Source organism: Platalea leucorodia, assembly GCF_965183815.1.
Source record: "Platalea leucorodia genome assembly, chromosome: 15".
NCBI classification, from domain to species: domain Eukaryota; kingdom Metazoa; phylum Chordata; class Aves; order Pelecaniformes; family Threskiornithidae; genus Platalea; species Platalea leucorodia.
Window position 1 is genome coordinate 9,969,870 of NC_138837.1, and position 13,509 is coordinate 9,983,378.

Below are 13,509 nucleotides of genomic sequence, written 5' to 3' on the forward strand. Positions count from 1 at the left end.
GAAAAACAGTATTTTCATCCAAATATGTTTTTCCACAAGCTTATTTTGTAATAAAAATAATTACTAAAATTTAAAATCTTATTTTTGTCTCAGGAGATAGAAGTTGAATTTCTTCCACTGATTTTTTCCCAAAGCTAGTGGACTCTTCAGTTCATACTAAAAAAAATCTGCTTGGTTTAGTTAAGAACATAGTGGTAGATGGCAGAGGAAACTTAACTTCAGCTTCATGGATCATTTCACCTTCTAAAAAGTACTGTCATAAGAGACTGCTGTCGTAAGAGAATTATTCCTATTTGTTTATTTGTTGGTTGATTGATTACAGACTTGGATGCTCCAAGAAACCTGAAGCGGGTGTCACAGACAGACAATAGCATTACTTTGGAGTGGAAGAACAGTCATGCAAATATTGATAACTATCGAATTAAGTTTGCTCCTATCTCTGGTGGAGACCATGCTGAGATCACAGTGCCAAAGGGCAACCAAGCAACAACCAGAGCTACACTCACAGGTAAGGGAATGGAAAGATTGTCATTACTGTCATGCCACTGCCATCACCCTAAAGCACCGTAGTGTAGTGAAAAAATGTCCTTTTGGTCACTATACATAAGAGGTACAAGCAGAGATTACGCATTTTGAGTACAAGCAATTAAATTAAAATACATGTGATATATATTTACACACCTGCAGATGGATAACTAGCCAACAGAAGGTGTGTAGTCATTTCACTTTCATGTGCGTCTCTGAGTCCCACTAGTCAGTTCCCCGAGTTCCAGGTAGCTACATATCTTTGTGGAGATGGCTTCACATCCTGAGTTCAAAAGGCTTTTGCATGTACTAGGGGTGGTATTTACTGATGCCAGTCTGCAACGTTTCTGTGGACCTACAGGTTGCCTTACCAGCCTGGAAGGCTAGATAATGGTACTTTCTCCATGTCACATGGACATCTACCTGCTTTTCTTTGGCAGAAGTACCTATACTGCAAGCTCTTGAAAGTAGAAGCTATCTCTGATTATACATTTGCACAGTGTCCAAAATACAGTCTCTGTCAGCCATAATCTTTATCCTTTGGCGTGTACATGGAAAAAGATTTATTAACATCAGGTCAGCTGGAGGGTCAACTGAAGCCTTGATTCTCTGCATACACAGGAATGTATATATCTTACCTTGCATATATTCAGGCTTCCTTATTTAAACAAATGCCTGTAGGCATATTCCATGGACAGGAACTCATCCTTCTATTCCTCATCTCTTAGGTTTGAGGCCTGGAACGGAATATGGCATTGGAGTGACAGCAGTGAAACAAGACAGGGAAAGCGCTCCTGCTACCATTAATGCTGGCACTGGTGAGTAGCTTGATCCTCCTTTGTCCTCTCGAGGAAGCAGCAAGTCAGGTGGAGCCACTCTGATGTTTCTTTCCTTTCCAAGTAATGCTGTAAGAAATATTTTAGAAAGTTCTTCATTTCATTTTGGTACCAATGGGACATTTCCCCTCAAGGGAAAGAAAAAACATTTCCCCAGAGATCTTGACCTATGAATCTGGCTTCCTTTTCCTTTATGATGATCTCTTAATGCTCTGGGAGTTTCATCTCCAGGTGAGCTCCTTAATGGTAATGATGTTTACACTGATTACTCTGGCCATTCTCTAATTGTGAGGGTTTCTGGCAGAAATAGTGGTTATGGCCAAAAGGTTGATCTGATAAAGAGCACAGCCTCAGTGGTTGCAATAGTCCTGACTGCCCTTCAACCCCAGGATTTTTCTCACAATATCTCCTTTTTCCACGGTAAATTCTCTGAAGGCTTAAATTTTGCCTCTCTTCCATGCAGTGCCTACTGCAGTGAGTGTAAGTGAGGGAAATTTGTTCTAGTTTAGTTTGTCTGTAAAAGAGAATTTCATCATCCTCTGCCTATATCAAGCAACAGGGCTTCAAAAGCTCTAGAAGGTGGATAAGACTCTGAGCTGTTGCTAGACACCCAGTATAGATAGATGTTGCTCTGCCTACAGATGCCTGAAAAACTGTCCCAGGGCAGTTCAGAGACAACTCAACTTTGCTTTTTTAACCTGTAGATCTTGATAACCCCAAGGACTTGGAAGTTAGTGAACCTACTGAAACCACCTTATCCCTTCGCTGGAGAAGACCAGTGGCCAAGTTTGATCGTTATCGCCTCATTTATGTTAGCCCCTCTGGAAGGAAGAACGAAGTGGAGATCCCCGTGGACAGCACTTCTTTTATCCTGCGAGGGCTGGAGGCAGGGACAGAATACACCATTAGTCTGGTGGCGGAGAAAGGCAGACACAAAAGCAAACCCACGACTGTCAAGGGTTCAACTGGTGAGTAACAGCTTTTAATGAGTGCCGAGCACCAGGTCATTGGGCAGTGACTAGCCCAAGTACAACTTCACCTGATTTTGTAAGTCATGTCTGGGGAATGGCTTAAAAACATCAACTGCCTGTGGAGCAGACTTAGCTCTGTCTAGCATGATAGACTTAACTGAGGGATAGCTGTGTATTTCCCTACCTACTGTGTTTAGCTCCGTGTTCTCAATGATTTCTCACTTATCCTTTGAGAAGACTCACAAAGAACGCAGATGTTTGTCCTGCAGGAAATGCAGACCTCATCCTTAGTTTTAAATGAGGCTGCTTTTTTGTGTATTATGTCTTATAATTTGTTTTGTTTTCTACAGCCAAAAACTAAGAGGAAGAACAACCAGAATGTGTTTAACATTACTTGTTCCTGCCTAATGAATTCTCTTCACAGCATGCCTCCACCCATCATTCTTCAACAGGGTGAACAGGGCTCTGATGTTGCCCTTTTTCAGTTTTCTCATCCAAAAGCAAGAAAGGCTACCGCCACAAACCTGGTCACAGTCACCATTTCCATTGGATACCACGACTGTTACATTTGTCTGCAAAGAGGGGGTCCATTTCTGCCATCTCCATTTGTACAAACCACTCTATTTAACCAGTATCAGTGGACTACTTATTGGATAAGGTTTTATTCTTTGTGAAACATTTTGACCCAAAGTTTTTTGCATACAGAATTGTACCTCAGTATAGAACACAACTAAGTCTTGAATCTTTAGGTGCCTTCAGGCTAAGTACTGTGAGACAAAGCCTTAACTGCTATAAGTAAGCAGGCAGAGACAGTGAAATCAGAATCAGTTGGGCTACAATTATTGTCCTTAGCAGATATCAAGGTGTTTATCCTTTTCTCCCCAAAGACCATCTATGAAGTAAACATATGCCAGAAGTTGTGGATTTTACAAATTAATAACTATAGAGCTTAACTGATCAAAACTGGTTTCATATTCCCTGGTAGTGTGTGTTGCAGCAGAACCTCTGAATGCTTTAGAGAGTCGAGTGATCCAGTACAGCAGAGAGTTATATGGTATGGTGTAAACTCCAGAAAAGCAGCAGTGCTGAATTATTTGTTTGATGCATAAGTCAGGCCTGTGTCCAATGAAGGGAAAGTTAGAAAACCTTGAGGCACACACATACAAAAGGAAGCTGAAGGATTATGCGGTAGGCTTCTATTTTTCCAAAGTTTTCTGTTTCCCCATCCATCTGAAGACTGAGTGGTCTCAAAAGAAGTATGCGTAGATGGTGAAAAGGCAGAAACAACATACTGTGGAATTTTACAGTCTGGTCTTTCCAGCACCAGCTTTCAAAGTCTCACAAGGTGGCTTCTTTTTTCTGGTTTGGTTTTGGTTTTGGTTTTTTTTTTTTTTATAAATACATTCATCTGGCCAGTGTATTTGTTTTAAGTCTTTACTCAGAGCAGCCAGTAAACAGAGTTCTCTGCAGTGGGCTCCTTAGAAGCAACAGCAGTAGTTGACATAACCTGTCTCTGTGACCTTCCTCCTGCATAGGGATGGGCAAATCCAAACACATGAGCATGGGGAGGCAGAAATGCTCTGTAAGCCTGTGGGGTGTAAGACAAGAGGTCTCTTCTTCAGTTTACTTTTCCATCCACCCTCAAGTCCTCTTTATCCATGTTCCCGGTACTTGGGAGGTCCTGAAGTCCTCAGGCTAAGCCAAACAAACTTGTTCTTTTACTGTCTCTTGCAGAGCTATGGAGGACCTCAGGTCCATTGCACTGCTGGGGAGAGTACTTGGAGCAACCAGGGAGAGAGGAATGATTGAAGTGGAAAATGCCAGTAGCACGGCTAGGACTGGACTAGCTCTTCTCGGTGGGTGGAGGAGACAGTCCTGCTGTGTAGAGGGGCATGTGCCATCCCTGCTGAACAAGGGAGCCAGGGACTGCGGAAGGGTTTAGAGTTTTTCTTTTCAGTTTCCTTTGCTTCTCCAGGTTGCTGGTTTTTCATCTTATATTCTTCCCAGCCTCTTGATGGTTCAGTCAGGCTTCTCTGCCTGCAGGTGTTCAGGAGTTTCCCACGCATTATTTTTATTTGTTTGCGTAGTGACTTTTCTGTCACTGAGAGTAAAGCTTCTTTCAGCCCCAGAGCTGAAGATCTTCTGTTGGTGCCTCCTCTCCCCTCTCACATTCTTGCTGTTATCTTTTTATGTATATCAACTCTCCGCACACAGACAGCTGAAACATTCAGAGCTCATGAACTGCTAGCAAAGGACATGTCACAAACTTTTCCATGATCTAGGATGGCAGCCTTCTGTTGCTTCTGGCTCTTCATATGGATAAAGTGCAGCTCAAGTGACCAAGTTTTTTTTAACTGATGTCCATGATTCTGCATTCAAGGGGTGGTAAAGCTTCTGGAGTGAACAGTTTGCTAAATGTGGGGGTTTTTTTGCTGAAAAGGAAAGACTGAATATTTCACACTGCTATTTGCTTGTCTGTTTCTTTGTAGCTCTATATAGTCTAACCCTAACACAGGCAATGACTCCTGACTCAGAGGAGCTTTCTGGCCCTGAGAGCTTTCTTGCTCCAGGGGCCTCAGGGATGCAGGAGGATGCACTGAGGGACCTTGCGGTCTCGAGGGTAACAGACCACAGCTTTAGTGTCTCATGGTATGCGAATACAGGAGTCTACAGTAGTTTTGTGGTGGAGTACGAGGAAGTGTCATTGGCAGCTGGGCCGCCTGCAGAAACCTTCCTGCCCAAAGAATCCCTAGGTGCTGTGATTGACGGCCTCCAAGCTAACACTTCCTATAAGATCAAGGTGTACGGATTGGCTGGAGAACAGCGCTCCTCTCCTCTGGAAGCTGTGGCTACAACAGGTACCTCCTTTCTGTTATTAACAAAGGTATCACACACTAGGGTGCTGCTAATTTGTTAGAAGTCTCACCCAGCATTGCAGTAAGGTTTTGGTTTAGAACCGCTTCAGAAATCAAAGTGAGCCATTTTACTAGTTAGAGGGACCTTTCTGGCAGCATGTCTTGAGAATGTTACATCAGATTAACAACTAATCTGTAGGGCGAGCACGTAACCCAGCTCTGAGGAAGCTGAGCAGTCAGACTGCAGCTTTGTTCTTTCTTGCTCTGGTTCTGGAACCCTGCCTGCATAGCACAATGTGGGTCCTGGAGGAGGACAAATGGTAATACATCAGGCATGAGAGGCCTGTGGAGATAAATGAGTGGACATTAGAGAAACCAAGCACCAACCTCAAATTCCTCTGCTGAAGGACCCAGATTGTGCAGCAACTGCTGATGAATCGTGGATGTGATACTGTCTTGCCTCTGGAAGTGAGTTCCACATAGGAGCATGGCTTGGGGAAGTAATTTTTCCATTCTGTTGACTGTTTTTAAGAAGATTTATGCTGTTTACCAAAGACCCTTGTCTGTGTTGTGCGTCAGTCTCTCTTCCTCTCCTGGCTTCTACTAGTCTTAAATTGCACCACCCTTTCTTATACAAACTCAAAGAAACATCAGGAAGAATGATTAGGTGAACCAGTTCAATGGGAAACTACAGTGCTGACCACTGGGAAACTAAATTTGCCAGTAAAGATTGTCCATTTCTTCAGCTAATTCCTCCCCTAAGAGTACCTGGAACCTGAGTTCAAAATCAGGGTTTTTAGTGGTAGCTATTGTAGTATTTCTGGCTTGTGATACACTGCAATAGTTTCTTTACAATATTCAGAGGTGCACCGGCACTGTAAGCCTAGTTTAATCGGCTGATTGAGAGAGGGGAAAGCCATTTAGCCAAAGGGGTCTGAAAAGAATGCAAATACCTTGGTAGGCCATCAGTCATGTCTTACAAGTGTACTTGAGCTGATGAGAGACTCCGCAGTGAAACTGGCTGATAGCCTCTCTTGGAAAATGGTATAAAATCCAAGAGACAGAAGCAAGAAATAATACAGAATACTCTTTGCTCCATCCCAAGTAACTGGGGAAATATCCTGGCAGGACATTAACATTCTTTTTAGTAAAATCGCCAGTGAAGCATTACAATGGAATTCCTCAAAAGGCTAGCAGCAGCAGTATAGACATATTGAGGCCATATTCAGCCTGAAGATTTTACTAAGAGAATGATATTGAGAAGTATTCCAGTCTGAGAAAGAGTGTATGTTTGTTGTCCATCCAGATCCCTTCTATGTACCTTTCAGCTCTTTGGCATCTACTATTCATTCATGCTGCCACCATGAATCATTCTATCTGGTTGTCATCCACCCACCTAGGGCTCCTAGAGCTCTCTTTCTCTTCTCCACATCTATTCCCCTAGTTGATAAGTCAAGTGTTTGAACTCCATTGGTCCTGTTATCCTACAGTTTGATTGTTTTGCAAATTTTCCGTTAACTGTTATAGTATTCTATCTGCTAAACAATGAACACTGATACTGCCTGTGGTATCTTTCTACCACTCTTCTCATCCACAAATTCATTTGTAGAGTCAAGTCATTAAACCCAAGGTAATATTCAGAATTAGGTCTGAAAAAAAGTCAGAGGTAATGTAATTACATATATTTACATACGCTCCATGAGCCAATGTGTACATGGCAACCTCCCATGTAGTTGTCAAAGTTGGCACAATAAAATTAATCCACTTGTGACAACAAAATTCTGAATTAAATGCCGCTTAGGTGGTTGGTTCCTCAGTTTTTGTATAATACAGTTGAACGGTTACTGTATTTCCCATTCAGATTAGAGCAACCAAGTCCTTGGGTGGTTATACTATAGCTGGCAGGAATCTGGGAGAAATGTCAGTAGGGGTGGTCAAGTAAAACGAGGGAAAATGAGAAGCCAGTTTTGACTAATGTTACACAGAGTTTTCTCAGGGATCCTCAGTATATCAGGAGCATAATGCCAGCCTTGTTTTTTTCTTTTTCCCTTGTATTTTTGGATGTTCTGTCCTCAGTTTCCAATTCAGGGTGCATGGCAGTTTCCCAGTGGGACCATCCACAGCATGGAACTGTACCTGTGTAATGTGCTGCTGCCCTTTCCTCCCCACTGCTCTGTTCACTCTGTTTATGTGTGTCTTCTGCAGAAATACTCCACAGGAAAGCCCAGCTACCACTGTGCATGTTAAGTAGACAACCTTAAAGCTGAACAAATGCCAGTGCACTTGCTTGATGCCATAGTTTTTTGCCTGTTCGCAGAATAGGAAAGAGCTGATTCGCATCTAATTGTTCACAAGCAACCAAGAGTCGCAGAAGGCTAATGGTTCCATACTGCATGTCTTCCTGCTTTGTTACACAAGCTCAGCAACCCTGGTGCAGTCAGATAATAGTTCTGACAGTTAGTTTACTGAGAAAGATGAAATTATGCTAGTGGTTACCATTGCAGGTATGCTGGTGTGATGACAACTTGGCTGTCTTCAGATTGCAGCGTATGTAGGGCCTGGTTCAGATCAAGTACTGGCGTAATTTAAGGAGGGCCCTTACCTAAGTCAAGAATATCATTGATATATGTAAATATAAATCACCGTTTGCCTCACAGGCTTCTCTCCTTCCTGGAGGTGAGCAGAAAACAGAAAAGTTTTTACATCTGTATTTGTCCTGAGAGTGTACTTTCAAGATAACATTTCTGCATTTATTTAAAAAAAAATTTAATTGATCTTTCTCCTCTGAAAACTTTTTTTTTCTGATACATGTGTGAATTTGGAGACAGCTACTGAATCCTGAGTACATATTTGTGCTGATCTGATTGATGGTGGTAGATGACTTGCTCTCTCTTAATTGAATGCAAGTGGAGCATGAAAGCAAGGAAGTCATTGAGGTGTGAAATGATGTGGTTTGCCACTAATGAGGAGATAATTCTGCATGTCAGAAAAATCACCTGCCTGTTGCCTTGCAGCTGTGATCAGAAACACATTCTTTGTGATCTCCACAGTTCTCAGATTTTCAGAATCTGACTGTGTTACAGGATATATTCACAGATCATTCAGCATGTTGAAGGCCAAGTCTTTTTCCCTTCCGTTCCTTTGGATCTCTTTAAAGAAAGATTGCTCAAGTTCTTTCTGTCATGGTTTTTAGGTAAGGATATGTATCCCCTCCACTTTCTTTGAAAATTCTGCATGTATCCAGATGGATAACTCCTCCAAGCCTTTTTTTGATTGGATAGGATGAGCTTTAGCATGCTTCTGCTGTGGCTGATTTCTCAGTCTGGATTCGGATATGTCTGTGATATTTGGCATGCATTCCACTTACGGTTTGTATCAGAAGCAATAGCAGACGTGCTGTAGTAAAGATAAAAGGCATGTTTGAGAGACTTAGGGTTCAAATCCTCACCGATGTAAATTAGCAAAGTTCTTTGGAGGTAGTCAAAGTGTACTGATTTGCATCAACTGAGGATGTGCCCATTTCTCTGCTGGAAGCATTTCAGTTCATTGCTGTGTTTAATGGTTGTTGCTCTGGACCTGCTAGTTAGTGTGGTTGTGTAAGAACCATGTTGCGCTTGGTGATGCTACCTTTGCTTGTGGCCTGGATTCAGTCTCCAAAAAAGAAGTACCCATCTGTTTTCTCTGCTCTTAGAGCTCTTTAATGCAAAGCACATAAACTGTTTTTTGTAGCAGATGTTAGCTGTCTTTTCGTATATTTGGGGGTTTATTCTCAGGAAATTTTAACTTGTAATTTACCTCTGTTTAGCACATCTAGTCACAACACCTGGAGAATCAAACAATGAAACGTCATTTAATCCTACCAGTCCTGCACCTACAGAGCTAAGTTATTTAACAAACCCCAGCACTGATTCTCATGCTCTGCTTTTGGTGCCCACTGACCTTCCCATCTCAGAAGCCACTGGTGCTCTTCATGACCTTAATATAAGACACAGGACTTTCAGTAGTTTCACCCTGTCTTGGGCAGCACAGGATGAGGTATTTGATCAGTTCCTTATCACTCTGAAAGACCTGTCCAGTTTAAACAGAACACAGGAAATCTTTTTGCCGGGAAACCATCGAGAAACAGAAATTACCAATCTCACAGCTGGCACACAATACCAGATTAACCTCCATGGAAGCACTCAAGGTCAGCTCTCTTGGTCCCTGGAAGCTCTAGCTGCTACAGGTATTTGCTATGGATTCATTAGCCATATGTTCCTTTTCTGCTTTGAAATGTAGAACTTCATTTTCGTACTGCTGTTCCACTGAAGAAATGCTAGGCCTTGTGAGTGATGCCTTTCTTCTTAGGATTTTTTTTTCTTTCTTCCTTTTGCACGGGATAAAACTCTTATTGCTATGGAATGAGAGCCTTGAGTGATGCAGCATGGACAATGCCCCGTGCAGCTTTAAAGTTGATGTAGCATCAATTCTCTCTTTTCAAATTGCATGCAGAGAGAGACATTGATGCATCTGCTATTTACAAGGCACATGAAAATAGCAAGATGCTACAGGTATTTATCTGGATTGTGGTTCAAACACAAGAAAGATCGCAAGGAGGTTGCAGTTTGCAGCATTGGCATGGAAGTGGTGATGTCAGAGAAAAAAAAGATTGTAACACATTGGGAGTATACCTTTCTGAAAACTTCCACCTCTTATCCCTATTACATGAATTTCGTAAGGAAACAGGCCTATAGCCACAGGGCTCGGTTCAATAATGATCAAAGTACCAGTGCGTAAGTTCATATCTGGAGAACCTAGCTGGAGACTAATGACTGTACCTGTCCATCACCCAAACCCAAATTCACAACATGAGATAAAATATTTACATAGAAACACATAGATTATTTCACACCTACTACAAGGCTAGAGCAGTTTCATCTCTCAATGGTTTGTTCTCTCTTTTTTTTTTTTTAAGTAAGAAACATCATCCCTTGGTATAATTTGCTATGACGTTGTCATTGTTTTGTTATATATGTTGGATGCTTTATGGATGAGGCTTTTGGAGGTCTCCAACAGTCCAAGTTGGTGCATGATTTTGTATGAGAATCTCTTGGTCCCTAGAGAGCATGATGGGTTGTGTGCGCTTACATTTCAGACGTGCATGAGAAACAAACGGGATGAAAAGGGACAATGCATCTTGGAGGCGAATGAAACTGAGCACTCTTCAGAGAAATCTGAATTGCTTTTAAGCTGTGATGGTTACTGCATTACTTATTATAATCAAGCTTTGACTTAGAAGATTTTACCTTACTGTAACTTCTGGTTTAGTTTTATCTTCATTTTAAGGAAATGTGATTTTTATTTGTTTCTGTTGCCATCAAAAGATCATTATTTCTGATACAACCTGTTCCTTTTCTTTCCTCCTTTCTCTTTTTCAGCTAAACGGTGCTATTTTGACAGGATTCATATTTTGCCTCAATGAGTCTCATTTCTGTTCCTGATACAGCAAAGCAGCTCTGGATTCATGCTTTTTTTTTTTTTTTTGAAGGTCATTGTGTTATTTCATTAACAATCTCTTCCTTTCTAACAGGATGGGAAAAGTTCGTCAAAACTTTGTGTTCTTGAGTAGTAGCAATTTACTATGCATTAGCGAATCTCACTGAAGATAATTGACTCTGATCTATGAGTGTTCAACCTCTGAAAATACAACCCCAGCTACCTATATAAGGCTACGCAGCAGTCATATAACAAGCATTCTCTTTTTACAGGGGGAAAACTTATATGAGTAATGTTGCTGAGTCTAATTTTCATTTATTCCAGGGCCCCTTTACCTTCTGCATTAAAATATGCATAAAGCTTGAAGTTGAAGTTTGCAACTGACAAATCAGATCCATTTCTCTCCATGCATCATCTCTTATAAATTCTTACGTGCAGATTGGGATTATTGAGCTGGACTCTGTTCTTATTATAACGCTTATGTGTCGACAATGCAAGTAAATAAGAAAAGTGGTAGAAAGTCATCATAGTCCATAGGCCAATGATAGATCATATAGCAAGATTTTCCATGTAGAAAAAACAGGTATTACTCTGTCATTTTCCCATATGACTGCTAATTTATGGAATCAGTTGTATTTTCTCTGTAACAGAGGACTTTCTATTGTTGCTGAGAAAATTACCTACTCTTTCAGATTTAACAGCATCAGTGTTAGCTCTGATGGTTCCCAACTTCCTAGGCCACCCCTGTGATGGCTTATGAGAATGTTGATTTCTGTGAATGCAGATTTCAATTTTAGATTAATATCAGTAACTCTGAAAATCCAAGCTTCTCTGCCCCCAGGTAGGTTTTGTGGACAGAATAATGTAATATAAGGAAGACAAATCCATTAAACTGAAGATATGCAGACATGGAAGAATTTTCCCCTTCTTTATTGTTTTGAATTAGAAATAGTTTAGAAAGATAAACAGCATCCTTCATGTGGACACAATTAAAAGCATAAACATCTGAATCCCAACTACTCTAAACTCAGTGTCTTCCTACTCTTACACCAGCCATTATTGCAGTATTCACAGTCACTTCGTAATGGCAAATACTGAGTTGTTAATAGTGCAGTAAAGGGGTTATAGTGATACTTACTTGTTTCATAGGGAGTTGTAATTAATGTTGCCAAAACACTTGCAGCTGTAAGATGGTCTATAAGCTGCTTTCTGTAAGCAGTCTTTTAGCATTAATGTGGTTATTATCTATTATTACAGTTCTTTTCTTACTGTTCTGTTTTGCCATGTTTCTGAAGAGACTTTACAAGTTATCTGGGGCAGCTGAGAATGTAAATATGTATGTGTGGGTGCATCTCCGTGTCACTGAGTACAAGTGAAATTCATTAACACAGAACATCATTAAATAATACATCATCACCACTAGTCTGTAATCTAAGTAACTGATTGACTCTCTGTCCTTATTCAGAGGAGGAACCTGAGCTTGGAAAATTATCAGTATCAGAGACTGGCTGGGATGGTTTCCAGCTCACCTGGACAGCAGCTGACGGGGCCTATGAGAACTTTATCATTCAGGTGCAGGAGTCTGACAATCCCGAAGAAACCCGGAATATGACAGTCCCAGGCGGACTGCGCTTTATGAATGTTACAGGCCTCAAGGCCAACACACCTTATAATATCACACTTCATGGTGTGATTCAAGGCTACAGGACCAAACCCCTTTCTGTTGAAACTGTGACAGGTATCTTTTCAAGTCACTCATCCAGTCTCACGGCTCCCTTTCTTTGCAGACAGGGATGTGAGCCAGAGCTATTGCAACTGCTCGGCAAAGCTTGCTCACTTGGTTGACTTTGCATGGAGCGCACTGAACTCATTAAAGCTTGGCTGAACATCTCTGGCATGGAAATGTCTCATGATCAGACTTTCCAATAGGAGTCTCAGTGCCCCTATGGAGCCCTTTGCTTTTAGGAATGCTTTTTCCCCACCTCAGAATGGCTTGTTTTGTTCCCTTTACTCCCTTTTCTGCTGGTTGACACTAACAGTAAAACCCAACTGGCTGTTGTACATGCTCGGGAAAGGCCAGGTTGTCTTGTAAAATTATAAAAATCTGTTTTTTATAGGCCAGATAGTCAAAGCCTGAGAGTATGCTTAGTTTTTACCCTTCAGAAGCTACCTCTGAAATTATGCACCAGCTTCTGTGTAAACACAAACTTAGGGGTATAGTGTGTGCATCTGTCTCCAGGGCAAGGACAGATGCCTTCGATATGTTCTCATATAGAAAAGAACACAAGTGAATTCCTACCAAGGGTAGTATCATATATTAAGCCACATAAGGTTGTTAAACAGTCTGATTGGTCTGAAAAAGGTACAATGCGAGAAGACCAAATTCAGCAGAAGTGCCCTGCCATAATAGTGACCTGAAACAAGGAAGGTAAGCCCCACATTATCAGAAGGTTGCATGAAACTAATCAAGAGCCACAAAAATCATTTTCCAGCTGATCTTGTGAAAGACAGCAGTTTTAAATGAGAGCTCATGAGCTTTGACTCTGAGAGGTAAATATATACTTAAGTCTATCCTCTATGGCTCACTGATTCTTCCAGGTGTTATGATTGTTGGTAACAAACAGGGTACGAATTAATTGGCAATAAAGGGGCACCAGTGGCTCTTCTTTCAGGTAATTTCTTGTAGACAATATCTGCTGCCTCTGGGCTTCCTTACAGACTTTTGCAACCTTCTGTGATTATGAGATGGCCAGAGCTTGCTCATGTTTGATTTCCCCAAGCACATATTACCCAGCACAGAAGGGGATAAAAGTGCACATAAGAACTTAACAGAATTAAAACATTAAA

At 41.3% G+C, this 13,509-nt stretch overlaps 1 protein-coding gene across 2 annotated transcripts in view; it reads left to right on the forward strand.

Moving 5' to 3' along the window:
- Positions 1-13,509, forward strand: part of TNC (tenascin C) — a gene marked incomplete at its 5' end in the record, with an annotated part of 47,208 nt that overhangs the window by 7,685 nt on the left and 26,014 nt on the right. The window contains 4 exons of one of the 2 annotated variants that reach the window (XM_082327306.1): positions 323-508; positions 1,254-1,343; positions 2,066-2,329; positions 12,128-12,400. In XM_082327306.1, coding sequence (XP_082183432.1) covers positions 323-508; positions 1,254-1,343; positions 2,066-2,329; positions 12,128-12,400 — 813 coding nt within the window. The remainder of the gene's footprint in view (positions 1-322; positions 509-1,253; positions 1,344-2,065; positions 2,330-12,127; positions 12,401-13,509) is intronic. The other variant, XM_082327307.1, reaches the window with a different exon arrangement.